The following is a 17,120-nucleotide window of genomic DNA, read 5'->3' on the forward strand; positions in this document are numbered from 1 at the left end:
TGAGCCGGCGTGAACTGATGTGAGCCGTTAGGAGCCGGTTCCCGCATATGCCAGTGCTTCTCCCTTACCCAGCTTGCTGCAAAAGCCTGCAGTATGCATTGTTTCTCTGAAGGAGCTGAGCTGGGGGATGATCAAAGTGTGCTTATGGAGCTCCTAGGGGATGGGTGTCTGAGCAAGAAACCTCTGGAGACCCCGTTCCTGTAACCATGGGCCTGTCCTGCCTCTTCCCATTGTATTTTTTTTTTTTTAAGACTTTATTTATTATTTGACAGAGAGAGACACAGAGGGAACACAAGCAGGGGGAGTGGGAGAGGGAGAAGCAGGCTCCCTACTGAGCAGGGCGCCCGACGCGGGGCTCGATCCCAGGACCCTGGGATCATGACCCGAGCCGAAGGCAGACGCTTAACGACTGAACCACCCAGGCGCCCCCGCCCCCCGTTGTATTTGGCTTTCCCTTCCATGGTTTGAAGAACATGGCTGGGTCTCTCTTGCTGTCTTGCCTCATATTTGCCCAGCTCTTCCCTCTGGCTGAGAGGGAACTGATTGTGTCCCAGTTGGATCTGGAGGGGTTTTGGAAGCCCCACCTTTGAGCAGAGACCCAAGCCTGATCCTGAGGTTGAGGAAGTGCTCCTTATCCTGGTGGGGTAACCAGATAAAGTACAGCCTGCCATTACATTTGGATTTCAGGTAAATAATACATAATTTTAGTGTAAGCATGACCTGTGCCAGATTGGGATATACTCATACTAAAGAATTATGTATCATTTCTCTGAAATGCGTTTAGCAGGGAGTCTTCTGTTTTCATTTGCTGAATCTGTTAGATTTCCCTTCAGGTCAGTCTTCTTCCTTATTGCCTCCATCCAATAGCAGAGGCTAAGAACTCCAGAGTGAAAAAGGTCCTAGGGAGGTGCTGATTCTCTTCCCCTTTTATAGATCTGGAAACCGAGTCCCAGCATGGAATCACTGTGGACTTTGAGGACCTTGCTAAGCTCCGTGACTTTTCTTTTTCATGAAGGCAGTACATTTTCTAAGTGTCCCCTCTGCACAGGGCACTGTGCTGGGTGTTGAGGGATGACAGTAACAAGCCTACCGTGTGTAGAGGGCAAGGGTCAAGAGTTCCCTTAAGGCATGTGAAATAAGAGGCAGGATTCAGACAGACCTGGGTCCAAATCCTGCTTTGCCATGTATTAGCTGCATGTCAAGTCACTTCTCTCTGAGCCTCTGTCTCCCCTTTAATAATGTGGGGATTACTATTTCTATTAGGGGATTGTTACCAAGGCTCCAGTGGGGTGATGAAATGCCACGTGGGGGCAGGGAAGGGTTTACTGCATGATGAGAGAAGAGAGGTGCCCCCAGTAAAGTTTGGTGTTGCCCACAGGTCGCCAGGCATCCTGAACCACCCAGATGATGCAGGATGGAGGTGCCAGAACTCACTCGTGCTTTCTCGCCCACCGGGGGCCAGCTGGCTCCAGCTCCTGGACACCCAGGAGCCCCAGGTGGGCAGGTCTCACCTCACCTGACCCTGGGCCCTGTCATTCTGCCACCGGAGCAGGGTCTGGCCTCTACCGTGTTCCTGAAGGCCCTGCCCATCCCATTGTACCACACAGTGCCTCCGGGGGGCCTCCAGCCACGTGCCCCCCTAGTGACACACAGCCTGGATGGGGGCAGTGTACCCTTTATTCTCAGCCCCCTGCTGCGGCCTGAAGGACCCGGCCCTACCCAGGCGGGGAAGCCAGCGGCCCCGGCACTCACTGTGAACATTGTGGGCACTCTGCCTGTCCTGTCGCCGGGCCCGGGGCCCACGCTGGGGAGCCCGGGCAAGGTACGGAATGCCGGCAAGTACCTTTGCCCACACTGTGGCCGGGATTGCCTGAAGCCCAGTGTTTTGGAGAAGCACATCCGGTCCCACACGGGTGAGAGGCCCTTTCCGTGTGCTACCTGTGGTGTCGCCTTTAAGACCCAGAGCAACCTGTATAAGCACAGACGCACCCAGACCCACCTCAACCACTCTCGGCTGTCCTCGGAGTCTGATGGCGGTGGGGGCAGCCTCCCGGAGGAGGGGGACAAGGCTGGAGAGAGCTCCAGAGCAGATGGCGTGGGGGACGGCAGCAGCCAGAGGGTGGGTGGCGGGGCCCGATCGGAGAGACCCCTCTCTGTAGGCGCCCAGGGTGCTGGGCAGTGCCCAGCGCCTGCCATGCCCCTGTCTTCTACTGCCAAGACCCTGGCTCTGAAGTTGGAAGCTGTTCCCTGTCCAGGGTCCGCATTTGCTGACAGAGAGACCCCTGTGGACTCTGCCAGCACGGCCTCCCCTGGGCTTGCCCTGGCTGGCTCCCAGCCGAGGCGGAAGCTGCCAGAGCAGATGTCCCCGACTGCCGGCCGGCTGTGCTCCCTGCAGCAGCAGCAAGCGGCCACGTCCTCGGAGAAGCCCTGGGACGCCAAGGCCTTGGAGGGCCGGCTGCGGAAGTGTGAGAGCACCGACTCGGGCTACCTGTCCCGCTCTGACAGCGCAGAGCAGCCGCCGGCCCCCGGCAGCCCCTTGCACAGCCTGTCGGAGCACAGTGCCGAGTCTGAGGCGGAGGTGGCCCTGGGGCCTGGGGGGCCTAGCCTGCAGCTGGAGAAGAAGCAGCTGGAGGAGCGCATCGCCTGGCTCATCTCCCACAATCAGGCCGTGGTGGATGATTCCCAGCTGGACAATGTGCGGCCCCGCAAGACGGTCCTGTGCAAGCAAGGCAGCATCGACCTGCCCATGCCCTACACCTACAAGGACTCCTTCCACTTTGACATCCGGGCGCTGCAGCCAGGCCAGAGGAAACCCGCTGCCCTCAGCTCGGCCCGTTCCACCTTCACCCCCCCAGACAAGGCACGGCCACTCTTCTTTCACTCTGTCCCCGCTCAGCTCTCCACCACTGTGGCATGTGTGCCCGTCACCAGGAGCAACTCACTGCCCTTTGTCGAGGGCACCAGGATATGGCAGGAGCCCCCGGGCCCCCGGGCCGCCTGCCCCAGGAGGCAGAAGCCTCTAAGCCCCAGGCCTGCCCCCGCCCGACTGGTGGATGTCCCCAGCGGCCACCCCCGGGCCCTGGTCAGACAGGCTGCCGTGGAGGATCTGCCATGCCCCCCCACTGGAGACAGCCTGGTGCCTGCAGAGGACTCGGATAGAAACAGAGCTGCTGCTGGGGAGGGGGCAGCCAGCAAGGGCAGAGCAGGCAGTAAGAAGTGTAGCCAGAGGAAGCTGAAGATGTTCTCCCAGGACAAGTGGCAGGTGTATGGGAATGAGACATTCAAGAGAATCTACCAGAAAATGAAAACCAGTTGCCACAGAGGGAAGAAGGCAAGGGAGATGACCCTGGGTAGTGGGACAGAGCTGGCCTTTCCTCTCCAGGAAGAGTTAGCAGGGAATGAGGGCACAGTCCCGTCCCAGGACAGGAGGACCCCTGTCCATGGGGACACAGCTGTGGGGGCCAAGCCAGGGCCTTGCCAAAGTCCACTGGCCCCGGAGGGCTTCTTGGTGATGGAGTCCCCCAAGCAGAGGGAGATGGTGGCCAGAGCAGGAGGCAGTGACCAGCCTAGGGTGAACAGGGCCACCTCGCCCCCCACCCTCAGCTGCAGAGAACCCCCCTGTTTGGGCAGCAAGAGCCCCCTGCTTTCTCCAAATGGGAGGCTGGAGCTGGGGTGTCAGCTGCCTGCAGCACCTGGTCCCCTCAGGGGAGGTGACCTAGAGGCTCCCAAGCTGATTTTGCCAGACCCTAAGATGGAAGAAGGCACCCGTGGTGGTGGGGACAAGAAGGAGACCTGTCAGTGGACCCAAACTGTGCCGAGGCGGCCCAGTGGTAGCTCTGGGGAGTCCCAGCCCTCAGAGGACAAGCTCCCCTCAGAGAGGAAGAAGCTGAAGGTGGAGAAGCTGAGCTGCCAGGAGCAATCAGAGCCTCTGGGAACAGAAAGAGAGGCCCCAGGTGGCCCCGTGCAGGCCACCTCCCCGCCATCTCAGAACCAGGACTGTGACCCTGGGGATAAGCCAGGGGAGCTGTATGAGAGTGCTGATGGCGTGGCCAGGGGCAGGGCTGGGCAGCCGGGCAGGCCCTTGGAGCTTTCCGGCGCCCCCTCTGCTGCTCCTTCTGTGGCCCTGAGGCAGGTGGGGCTAAGGGAAGAGATCTTGCCGTGTCCTAGAGCCGCGTCCCTTGGGCATCAGTCCCACCTGGCCACTCAGGCTCCTGGTGTCTTCGCTGCCCTGGCAGACACTGCCTTCCCCCCCAAGTACCTCCTCAGGTTGCCTCAGGAAGAGACCCACCCACCACCTCCCGTCGCCCTGGGGCCGGGACAAGGCCAGGACCCTGTCTGCAGGAGAAGCTGGCCCGAGGAACAGGCATCCTTTGTCGGGTCAGGGCTGGGGACCCTCCTGCCTCCCTGCCCGGCTTCAGGCTTGGCCCCCAGTGGGGCAGACAGCTTCCAGGAGGACCCCAGCTGCTCTAGGCCATGGGGCAGGAGAAAAGGGGTGCAGGGAGAGGAGAAAGGATACTTGGACCCTGGCACCCCAGCAGCGGGGCAGTCCTGTGGCTCATCCACCAGCAGCCCCAGGGAGACAGCCTCCTTCTTGCCCACCCCAACGTGTGCCACCTGGAAGAGTGGGCCCCCTGACACCCGACACCTCTGCACGGGCAGCACTGTGGTGGGGTCCAAGCCATCTGGGGGTGTCCTGAGTCCCTGTGCACTTAGCAGGGAGTTGGAACCTCCTGAGAATGCCCCGGAAGACCCTCCCTCGGGGCCTCTGGCTGGGCTCAGTTCCTGCCGCTCCTTCCTCACAGCCCCCACGCCCCCCGGCTGGCTGGAGCTGGCCTCGTGTACCCACTCAGAGACCCTGTGGAGCTTCAGGGCCCACGGCCCTTTCCCGTCATTGAGGGCCGAGCCCCGACTCACATGGTGTTGCTTGAGCCGAAGCCTGCCTCTGCCCACAGAGCAGAAGGAAAAGGCTGCTTCTGTGTACTTGGCACTGCACGTCCTTGGTGGCAGCGCCCAGGACAAGGGTCCAGACGCCCGGCCCGTGAGCAGGGCAGTGGTGGGAGGATGGACGAAGACAGGCCTGGGAGAAGGAGGGCAGGTCCAGACACCAAAGGTAAAATCCTCCTTTGCCTAGGGCCCCAGGGCTGGGGGAGTGTGCTTGGCACGCTCGTAATGATGGAGAGGGGGCGTGAAGCCACCCCGGGGAACACCTGCGCTTTGTTCTACAGTCTTCTCAGCCTGCTCCCTAGGGAAGTGGGGCTGCCACATACACGGCGGGATAGGATAGAGGCCAAAAATGCACCACAAAACAAAATAATGAAAAAGTACATTTCAGAGGAAAGAATTAGTGTACCAAGACCCTAAATGAGATACTTTTCATCCCTAGATGTTAAATTTAGCTCTGAGCTTCCCGGTAACAGCAGCAAAAAGTGAAATGAACACTGCCCAGGAAAGCTCTGTGGGTGACAGAGGATTATAAACTGGAAATTGTTACTGAGAGACTCCAGGTGAAACATCATCTCTTAGAAGGAGAGAATTATTGAGGCACCTGGCTGGCTCAGACGGTAGAGCATAGGACCCATGATCTCGGGGTTGTGAGTTTGAGCCCCACATCGGGTGTAGAGATTACTTAAAAAAAAGGGAGAGAGAAAGAGTTATTATACCTGGAACTCGGGAAACAATTACTATGATCAGATAACTTAACGTCCGAGTTCCCTGGGAGCGGCCAAAAGGGAAGGGGCCGAGTGCTCTGGAGCTCTCACTTGGTGACTAGTAGTAAGTTTGTGGTCCCATCTCGAGAGCGAGTCTGTGCATCTGGATTGTGTCCTGCTCTGGGAAGTCTTGGGCCAGGGCAGCTGAAGAGGGTCCCGGAGCCTCTGTTCTGACGTAACCGTAGGCAACAGTGGCAGAGCCGGGACTCCAGAGCCTTACAGGCTGTTCTTTGTCCCGAGAGTGGTGATTAATAAGGAATGTGCTGAGTCTCAGACGGGGGTGGGGGGTGGGTGGGATCCGAGACCCAGTTGGGCCCTCCTTCCTCCAAAAGACAATTAGGTACCAGGTGCGGGGGTTCCTGGAGAGGTGGAGTTGGGGGCTGGGGGTGGGGGTGGGGAAGACCTGGCCGCAGTGTTCCCTGGGCCTCCAGTTAACACCATAGGGCTTTGACAATATGATACCAACATGCCTGGTATTTTCAGCTCTTCTGCCCAGTGGCCTCAGGGATGGTGTCCCAGCCTGAATGGAAGAAAGGACCACCGTGGAGGAAGGCGAAGATGTTTCGGGGGAGTGGCAAACAGAAGCTGAGCATCCGCTCCAGAAGGTAGGGGTTGTGGCCACCTCTGTCTGGCCCATGTGTGCTCATCCTGTCAGGAGCTGCCAGGGGCGATTTGCTAACCCCAGGAAAACTTCACAGGGGTTCCAGAGGGTCTGTGTAGGAGTGAGGGTCTGAAGGTTCATGGGCAAGGGAATCGGTTTGTTCCCCATCAGCCCATCTGCACAGCATCCTCCCCCGACTGTGTGCTTTTCGGGGGCACCTCTCCAAGACCAGGAATCCAGTAAATATTTGAAATAACTGAGTTGAGAACACATCCACCCGTTTAAGTCCCGAGGAGAGAGTGCATTTATTATTTACAGCTTTTATTGCTTTTTTATTTATGCAAGTGGTACATGTCCTTTGCAGAAAAGTTCGGAAATATAGGCCAGCAAAGAGGAGATGATAAAGCATCCTGGTACTGCCTCTGTTCTGGGGAGCGCTACTGGTGTGCAGGGCGCTCCCTTCCAGACTTTTCTCTGTGACACGTGCATGCACAGCATCTCCTGACAGACGGGACGCACAGGTTTTACTAATACCACTCTTTCATTGTTGACGGTCTTGCCCATTTGCTCAAAACCCTTTAGCTGCTGGGGCCGAGGGGGCAGGGCCACTCTTTCACCAGGCCCCACCCCTCTGTGCCGCCCGAGAAGCTGTTGGGTCTGATTTTCCCGTGGCCTTCTGTTCTGCTCAGGGTGACTTCGTGTTGCCTCCCTGCCTCCTGTTCTCAGATTCACACGCTGAAGCCAGAGCCCTGATGCTTTCCCGAACTCCCCCTCCACATCTCGGCCCTCTAATCTCCCCTTCTTGGAACACGCCTGCCTTCTCCCCTCATTGTCGGTATTTGACCCAAAGCTGAGATAGTCTTCAAGAGGCAGTGCAGATTCCTAATTCTTCCCTACAGCTGCTCAGCACCTCCGTGGCTAGAGGTGATGTGCCCCCTGGACAGGCTTTGCGATGAGGCCCCCGCCCATTTCAGCTGTCTGCCGGACCACGTGTCCAGAGCTGGCATCACGAGGGCTTGCTATGTGCCAGGCACTGTACAGTGGCCCCCATTTTTCCCCTGAGGAACCTGAGACACAGATGGGGCAGCCTCTCCAAGGACCCAGATGTGAATTAGCAAGTCTTTTTTTTTCAAGATTTTATTTTATTTATTCCAGAGAGAGAGAGAGTGAGAGAGAGAGAGCACAAGCAGGGGGAGCAGCAGAGGGAGAGGCAGAAGCCGGCCTCCCGCTAAGCAGGGAGCCCGAATCGGGACTCGATCCCAGGACCCTGGGATCATGACCTGAGCCGAAGGCAGACGCTTAACGACTGCGCCACCCAGGCGCCCCTGAATCAGCAAGTCTTACTGCAGAGCCTGTGTGTAGATAGCAGCTTGCCCTGTGCCCCCCAGCCCGCGACGGGCATGAGAGTCACCTGGAGTTGTGTGGGTTTTCTTGGGATGCTGAGACACGTTCCTCAGGTCTGGGGTGGGGCCTGAGACTCTGCATTTCTAACAGGCTCCCAGGTGATGCTCAGTGTGCCAGGCCCCGGGAGCACTCTTGCAGGAGCTGTTCTTCATGCTGTCCCAAACCACATTTCATCCTTCCCCAAAGAAGCCTAGCTGTTCATAGCTGAATGAAAGAAGGGTCACTGCCTGTGTGACAGGGACATCCAGTCCTACCGCAAACCCCTGAGCCATGCAGAGTGGGGGAGGGATGGCTCCCTCAGGGAGAATTTGCGTGCTGTTCTCAGATGGAATGAACGCTAGCCACACCAAAGAGAAGCTGCTCATGGATTCAGAGAGCACAGGGATGTTGGCAGGTGGCCATGTGCCCCGTCAGTATCTCCCACATTGGACTGATGTGGAAGAAGCACTAAATTGCATGGACTGACAGCTGCAAGCTGTTTCTGGGCCTCAGTCATGGTCCCAGGAGAGGTGGGGTGAGGGACAAGCGTGCGTGCCTCATTGACTGCTCCCACCTTCCCCAGACTTCAGCTTAGCTGATACAACAGATCATCACCACGCACCTGCGAGGTGCCAGGTGCCACCATGGACACCAGAGGGGAAACTTCCCCAAACCAGGCTGGTGGTGCCTGGCTGATGCTCCAGGAAGCCTGGAGAGGCGTCTGCAACAACTCCTGGGCAAGCATAGCCTGGGTGAGACTCTCCTTAGGTCTGACCATATTTACAAGTTTTGACTCTTAGTAGCCAAATAAGCACCAGGAGATTTCACATAAAAGTCTGCATTTCTAGCTTGTCTTGAAATACCTGAAGCTCTGGAGAATCTGGGCCTGCCCTCCGGCATGGCAGCAGCTAGCTGGAGCTGAGCAGTGGCCGCCCCTGTGGCCAGCACCTGTGCTCTGCCCCTTGCCTCAGTCCCCGCCCCTCTCTGTGGTCTTACACTGAGCTCGTCACACTGAGCTCAGTCTTACCATCTGGCTTTGCGGGAGCCGAAAACTGCCTCCGCCATCAGCGAGCTTCTCAGCAAGAGCCCGTGGGTGGGAAGGTAGGTGAGGGGGCATTGGCTCAGGGGTAGAGCAAGGAGGGGTCTGAATCCTGGATGAGGATGAGGCCACTGAGATTTTTATATCCATCGAGCATTTATCGGGCAACCATGACTGAGCCATCATTTGTGCCTTTATTGGCTTGTGACTGTCCTTTGAGTTCATTCCAGCTGTCTGGAGCTTCCAGCGTTGGCACGTGCAGATCCTCCACCTCCTCCTACACAGCTCACCTCTGGCTCATCAGACAGCTGGCTCCCCCGTCTCAGCAGAGACAGCACCATTGCGGTGGGACCTCCCTGACCTTTGTACGACAATGTTCGCCCTCCCGTCATTTCCCTCCCACCATCTGGTTTTATTACCTTCATGGCGTGTTGGCAGAATTCGGTTTTTTGAGGCACAGAGTTCATGGTAGCTTGCTTCTTCCACACTGGCAATGGAGAGAGAATGTGCCTCTGCTGCCTTAATAAGTCTCTGACTTCGAGGTCTTCTTCTGAAGGACTTGCCTGATTAGATCAGGTCCACCCAGGATAATCTACTTGATTAGAAACCTTCATCGCATCAGCAAAAATACCTTTACTTTTGCGATATTTTGTTAGTTAGGAGCAAGTCACAGTCTCCACCACACTCACACGAAGAGAGGATTATACAAAGGTGTGACTTACAGGATCACCCTAGGGTGTGTCTGCCAGAAATGGCTTTCCCTGGCTCACCCAGTTTACGGAATTAGGGCTGCAATCTGAGTTTTCTGATCCAGTGTCTTCCATTGTACCACTCACGGTGAGTGGTTGCTAAGACTTGTCCTTTTAATGAAGGACACACATCTCTGGGGAGGTGTTCAGAAGGGAATACAATGCTGGGCTTATAAGAAAAGAGTTCCCTTTAATGGCATATTCCTTACTAAGCCACTGGTTCGATAGCATTTGGCCTGCAAAGATTTGATAAAGGAGATGACTGATTTGTTTGACTCACACGAGGTCTCAAACTCAGTTCATTTTCTGGTGGTGGACGGCATAGTTGGATGATAGAGCTTCTTGGAGAAGTGTCCTCTCCATTTCTTTCATATTTAGTCCATCTTCAGAAACAGGGATGTAGTGCCCAGTCTGAGGGGCAGTGTTGGGAAAATGCTGAAAGGTAGTGCCTAGTCTAAAGGGGCTTCATGTTCACTGTTCAGGAGGCCATTTCACACAGCTTATTTTTTCTCTTTAGTATATTGAAATCCATCCATTTTTCACATAGTAACTTACGGCCAATTTACAATGGAAGTTAATAGTAACATAGGATTTGTTTAACATATATTTACTTTGCAGATAACCAAACAGGAAAACTTTTGATGAAGGGTTTATCTATCATCTATCATCCATCATCCATCCATCTATATCTATATCTATATCTATATCTATATCTATATCTATATCTATATCTGTATCTGTATCTGTATCTATATCTTTATCATCTATTTATATATCTGTCTACCCACCCACCTACATATGTACCATCTACCTAATTAGTTTTCTGTTGCTGCTATAACAAATTACCAGTTTCATGTAAATTTTGTTGTGAACAACACCAATTTATTATTTTTTAGTTCTGTAGATCAGAATTCAATATGTGTCTCCCCTGACAAAAATCAAGGTGTCAGCAGGGCTGCATTCCTTCTGGAGGCTGCAGTGGAGAATCAGTTTCCTGCTCACTTGGGTGGTTGGCAGAATTTTGCTCCTGGCCAGTGGCTCCTCTTCCATATCGCAAACCAGCACGGGCAGGCTGGGTCTCTTTCACACCTCAAGTCTCTGCTCCTTCTTGTTCAGTCTCAGTTTTCAGACCCAGTCTTCTGCCTCTTCTTTCATTTTTAAGGACTCATGTGTTTAGATTGGGTTTACCTGGATAATCCAGGATACCTCATCATCTTGGGGACTATGCCCTTAATTATATTCATGAAGTCCCTTTTGCTGGGGATGTCACATAGTTACAGCTCTGGGGATTAGGACACGGACATCTTTGAGGGTAGGGGGCATTATTCCACACCATCTATCTGTCCATCCGTCTGTCCACCCACATGTGTATGATGTATATGTACACGTATACATCAATTTACGTATCTGTCTACGCACTCACGTGTGTATTTGTGTGTGTGTGCGTCTCTTGTCATTCATCCACTCGTGTGCTCTCTCCTTGAGAGAGGCCTGTTTTCTTATTCACGTTCCCATTTCACTTCAGTTGTCTTCACATTCCCCAGAAAATGAAATTCTGTAGCAGAGAATTCTCCATAGGCCTTAGCTCCCGGTGCATGTGGTAAAACCTATGTAGCGGAGTATCTTTTCTCTTTTACTCTTGTTTTGAAAAACACTTAAAAATGCAGAACAGTTCAGAAAATATGTAACAGACTCTTGGGTAATGATCCAGAATTAGTAATTATTAACATTTTGTCATATTTGTTTCTGAGCCTTTAAAAAAATGAAATAAAGTATTACTTTATATTTTATATATGAAGTGTATATTTATATTATACATATATATTATATATATACACATATACATATATGTTATGTAGTTTTACATATTTGGCATTGATTCAATCTGTGTTTTCATACTTTGCAAGTCAATGTACACACTAATAATATATATAATTATTTTGAGTCTTTAAAGCATGTGTGTAGATACCATACTGAATTAATCATTCTTCAGTTTTATTTTTATTTTTATTTTTTAATTTTTTTAAAAGATTTTATTTATTTGACAGAGAGAGACACAGCGAGAGAGGGAACACAAACAGGGGGAGTGGGAGAGGGAGAAGCAGGCTTCCCGCTGAGCAGGGAGCCCGATGCGGGGCTCGATCCCAGGACCCTAGGATCACGACCTGAGTGGAAGGCAGACGCTTATCAGCTGAGCCACCCAGGCGCCCCGTCAGTTTGATTTTTAAACTCAGTATCGTGTTTTTGAATATCTAGCCATGTTGGTCAAATTCATTGATTGTAAGTGCTGTAGAGTGCTCCTTCCCATGAGGATAGCACATTTTATTGTCCATTCCCCTGTTTATGGGCATTGAAATCGGCTCCAATTTTTTTTTTTTTTTTGCTGGTTTGCAGTGAATGAATGCTTATACATACATGCCTCCTTAGGCACAATGCGAGAGGTTTTCTCAGAACTATACCCAAAGTGGAATTGCTGGGTTATAAGGTAATCACATTTTCAACTTTACACATTATTTGTGAATCGCTCTTCAGAGCGGATGTGTCACTTTACATTTCCTCCAGCTGTGAGTGAAAATATGCCCTGCTCCCATATTTCTGCGAAGGCTTGTTATTAGCAGATTTGTGTGCTGTGCCCATCCAGAATTTGTAGGTTTTGGTATGTATTCTAGGTTTGTGTATGTGCTTTGCCATTACACACGCTGCAGATATTTTCCCAAGTCTGTTCTTTTGTCTTTTTAAGCCCATTTCTGTATACTTTACCCACATAATTGCAAATGTCTGTCTCTTCTTTCTTTTTTGCATATCAGAGCTTACTTCTGGGATTGTTTTCTTCTGTCTGAAGCATATTTTTTAAGAACTTCTCTAAAAGAAAAAAAGTCTCCATTCTCATTAGTCTGAAAATACATTGATTTCTTCCTTGTTGTTGAAAAATGTTTTTGCTGGGTATATAGCCTTAGGCTGAGAGTTACTTTCTCTCCACAAATCAAAGCCATTACTGCACTCATTTGGCTTCTATTTTGTGGCAGAAAAATCAGCTATTAGTGTACTCATCTGTCTTTCGAAGGTCTCTTATCTCTGGCTACTTTTAAGATCTTCTTTTAATTTTTGGTGTTCCATAGTTTTACTTTGATGTATACAGGTGTGTTACCTTTATTTATTCCATTAGGAATCCATTGGGCTTTTATGATTCTTGGATTGATGTCTCCCTAGAAAATTCTCAGCCATCATTCTTCAAACATTGTCTCTATCCCATTCTTGGTCTTCTCTTTCTGGAGCACTAAAGTAATGTATCTTAGATCTTCTCTTTTATGTGTCTTAACCTCTATTTTCAATAACTTTGTCTTTCTGTGCTAAAATCTAGATACTTTGTTCAGATCTATCTTTACTAATGTTCTAAACCCCCTGAGTTATTCTTTTTAAAGCTCTATTAAGGTATACTGAGTGTAATGCCTATTTAAAGCATACAATTTAATAAGTTTGGGTGTATGTACACACCTGTGAAACCAATAGCAGTGTCAAGGTAATGTATCAAAAATCCCTCAAATTTCCATGTGTCCTCCTCCTTCCTGCCATCCCCAGGTAGCCAGTGATGTGCTTTCTGTAACTATATAGTAGTGCCCTTTTTCTAGAATTTTATAGAAATGGAATCACACAATATAGGCTCTTTTTTGCGGCCGGGAGGTCTGGCTTTTTTTCACTCAGCAAGATTATTTTGAGGTTCATCCATGTTGTTGCATCATTCCTTTTTTTTTTTAAAGATTGATTTATTTATTTTAGAGAGTGTGAGAATGGGGGGAGGGGCAGAGAGAGAGGGAGAGAGAGAGAAGCAGACCTCCCAGTGAGTGCGGAGCCCAACACCAGGCTCCATCTCACCACCCTGAGATCATGACTGAGCCAAAATCAAGAGTCACATACTCAACTAACTGAGCCACCCAGGCACCCCAATAATTCATTCCTTTTTATTGCTAAGTACTAGGCCATTGGGTGGATATGTCATAATTTGTTTATACATTTACTTGTTGGTAGACATTAATGGTTTGTTTCAGTTACGGGCTGTTACAAATAAAAACTACTATAAATATCCATACACAAGTCTTTGCATGGAGATATACTTTATTTTCTAAAATTCTGAGTTGGTTATTTCTGTTGTTGTTCAAGTATAAGTAACATACAGTGTTATATTAGTTTCAGGGGTCCATACAGGGATTCAACAATTCTATACCTTTCTCAGTGCTCATCAAGATAAGTGTGCTCTTCACCTGCTTCACCTATTTCACCCACCCCCCACCCAAAATGAACAAACAGAAGAAAAGAGACAAAGGAACAGACTCTGAAATGTTTGGATACATACTTTAAATTCTCTTGCGCAAATAAGAGTGTGACGTCTGGACTGTGTAGTAGATGCCAGACTGTTTCCCAGAGTGACTGTGTTATTTCATGCCCTTGCTGGCACTGTGTGAAAGTCCCAGCTTCTCCACGACCTGCCGGCACTTAGCATGGCCGTTCTTTTTACTTCAGGCATTCTAATAGGTGTGTGGTGCTGTCCCACAAGCTGGAATTTGCATTTCCCTCACAACTAATGACATGAAGCATCTCTTTTTGTGCTTACTTGCCTTTCATGTATCTTCTTTGGTGAAGTATCTGTTTGAATCTTTTGGCCATTATAAAAATGGGTTGTTTTCTTATTATGGAGTTTTGAGAATTCCTTATGCATTCTGGTTTTAAGTCCTCTATCAGATACGGGGTTTGTAAATATTTTCTTCCAGTCTGTGCCTTGTTTTCTAACTCTCTTAACAGGATCTTTTAAAGAGCATATATTTTTAATTTTGGTGAAGTCCAATTATCATTCTTTTCTCTGGATTGTGCTTTTGGCGTTATAACCACAAAATCTTCGCCCAACTCATGGCCACAAAGGTTTCTCTCCTAGGTTTTTTTCTGAAGTTTTATACGCTTAGGTTTAACGTTACAGCCTGTGATCCATTTTCACCTAATTTTTCTGTATTGAGTGATGTAGAGATGAAAGTTCTTATGTTTGCATGTGGACATGTAATTGTGTCCGTACCCTTTGTCCGTCTATTTGTCTCTTTTGATGCAAGGACCACACCATCTTGATTACACAGCCCGACTTTAAGACTTACTATAAAGCTAAAATGTCTAAGACAGAATGGTATTTGCATCAAAGTAGACAAATAGATCAATGGAACAGAACAGATAGTACAGAAATAGGCCACTTGTATTTGGTCAATTGATTTTCACCAAAGGTTCAAAGGAAAAGTATAATCTTTTCAACAGATGGTGCTGGACCTGGTAAATTCCTTCACCAGGAAGCTGAGCAATTACAGGGTTTACCTCATTTGTTTCTCTACTCTCAAGGGATCACTGCTTTCATTACTTGATGTCTCCTGTTCTGAAAACCATTGTTTTATATATTTACCTAGTTTTTTCTTTGGGAGAATAAATCCAGTTACTGTTAAACCATCTTGGTCAGGAGAAAAAGCCCCTGGACTATGACAGTGGCCTCTTAATTGCCCTCCCTTAACTATCCCCCTATTATTTATCGAGCGTTAAATTTGATTGTTAATGTATATTATGCTTTATTTCCAAAAAGTTCCACTTAAATATTTTTCAAATCTGCTTGATCATTTATATAGTCTCTTGCTCTTTAGTCTTTTCTTTATTGAATTATGATTGACATACATAAAAGCTGTGCATATTTAATGTATACATCTTGATGAGTTTGAGGATAAGGATGCACCCATGAAACCATCCTCACATATGATGTCCTAATCTTACCTGTAATTTCTAGAAGCTTCTTCCTTTTTTTTTTATTAGAACACTGACAGAAGATTACCCTCTTAAATTTTTAAGTATACAATACAGCATTGTTAACTATATGCATTGTGGTGTTCAGTAATTCTCTAGGATTCATTCATTTTGCATAAGTGAAACTTTGTACCCTTTAATCAACACCTCCTGATCCCCCTTCCTCTGGTCCCTGGCAACCACCATTCTCCTTTCTGTTTTTTTTTTTTTTTTTTAACGATTTTATTTATTTATTTGAGAGAGAGAGAATGAGAGAGAGCACATGAGAGGGGGGAGGGTCAGAGGGAGAAGCAGACTCCCTGCCGAGCAGGGAGCCCGATGTGGGACTCGATCCAGGGACTCCAGGATCATGACCTGAGCCGAAGGCAGTCGCTTAACCAACTGAGCCACCCAGGCGCCCCTCCTTTCTGTTTTTATGAGTTGACTGTGTTCGATTTCTGCTATCATTGGGGTCAGGTAGTCTTTGTTCTGTATCTGGCTTATTCTACTTCCAAGTTCATGTACATTGCAGCAAATGGCAAGATTTCCTTCTTTTTTAAGGCTGAGTAATATTCTGTTGTGTATATACCGTATCTTCTTTATCCATTCATCCATTGATGGACATTTGGGTTGATTCCATATCTTGGCTATTGTAAACAATGCTGCATTGAACATGGGTGTGCAGTTGTCTCTTTGAGATTCTAATTTCAGTTTGTTTGGGTATGTACCCAAGGGTGTGATTGTTGGATCATAGGGTAGCTCTATTTTTAATTTTTTGAGGAACCTCTATACTGTTTTCCATAGTGGACATACCAATATACATTCCCACCAACACAATACAAGGATTCCTTTTTCTCCACATTCTTGTCAATACTTACTATCTTTTATTTTTATTTTTTGATAATAGCCATCCTAACAGATTCATGTGAGGTGATCTTTCATTGTGGTTTTGATGTGCATTTCCCTGATGATCAGTGATATTGAGCACCTTTTCATGTGTCTGTTGGCCATTTCTATGTCTTCTATGGAGAAAGGTTTACTCAGGTCTTTTACCCATTTTTTTAAAGTTGGGGTTTTTGGTTTTGTTTTGTTCTGTTTTGTTTTTTGCTATCGAGTTACATGAGTTCCTTAGGTATTTTGGGTATTCACCTCTTATCAGATAAATGATTTGCAGGTATTTTCTCTCATTCTGTAGCTTGCCTTTTCATTTTGTTGATAGTTTCCTTCACCGTGCAGAAGCTTTTTAGTTTGATGTGGTCCCAGCTGTTTATTTTTGCTTCTGTTTCCTTTGGTGTCATATCCAAGAAATCACTGCCAAGGCCAATATTGAGAAGCTTTTCCCCTGTGTTTTCTTTTAAGAGTTTTACAGTTTCAGATCTTATGTTTAAGTCTTTAAACCATTTGGATTTGATTTTTGTGTGTGGTATAAAATAAGGGTCCAATTTCACTGTTTTGCATGTGGATATCCAGTTTTCCCAATGTCATTTTCTCATTGCGTATTCTTGCCCCTCTTGTTGAAAATCAGTTTATAATAAATGAGTGGTTTTATTTCTGGCCTCTCTATTGCTCTCTGTTCTGTCCCATTTAGTTGATATGTCTATTTTTATGCCAGTGCCATAATATTTTTATTACTATAGTTTTGTAATATATTTTAAAATCAGTAAGTGTGATGCTGCCGGCTCTGTTGTTCTTGCTCAAGATTGCTTTGGTTATTTGGAGTCTCTTGTGGTTTCATATGAATTTTAAGATTGTTTTTTAAAATTTCTGTAATCTTTACTCTTGTTCTCAACCTTTTCTAAAAACACACTTAATATTTTACATCTGATGATGCCAACATA

General features: G+C 48.6%; 1 protein-coding gene across 1 annotated transcript in view; it reads left to right on the top strand.

The window, feature by feature from the left end:
* Positions 1-1,453: 1,453 nt before the first annotated feature.
* Positions 1,454-17,120, top strand: part of ZNF831 (zinc finger protein 831) — a gene marked incomplete at its 5' end in the record, with an annotated part of 69,264 nt that continues 53,597 nt past the window's right edge. The window contains 2 exons of the mRNA XM_045886283.3: positions 1,454-5,110; positions 6,192-6,313. Coding sequence (XP_045742239.1) covers positions 1,454-5,110; positions 6,192-6,313 — 3,779 coding nt within the window. The remainder of the gene's footprint in view (positions 5,111-6,191; positions 6,314-17,120) is intronic.

Source organism: Mirounga angustirostris, unplaced genomic scaffold (genome assembly GCF_029215605.1).
Source record: "Mirounga angustirostris isolate CCGP_5_RB_7025 unplaced genomic scaffold, mMirAng1.0.hap1 SCAF_10, whole genome shotgun sequence".
In the NCBI taxonomy this organism is placed as follows: Eukaryota; Metazoa; Chordata; class Mammalia; order Carnivora; family Phocidae; genus Mirounga; species Mirounga angustirostris.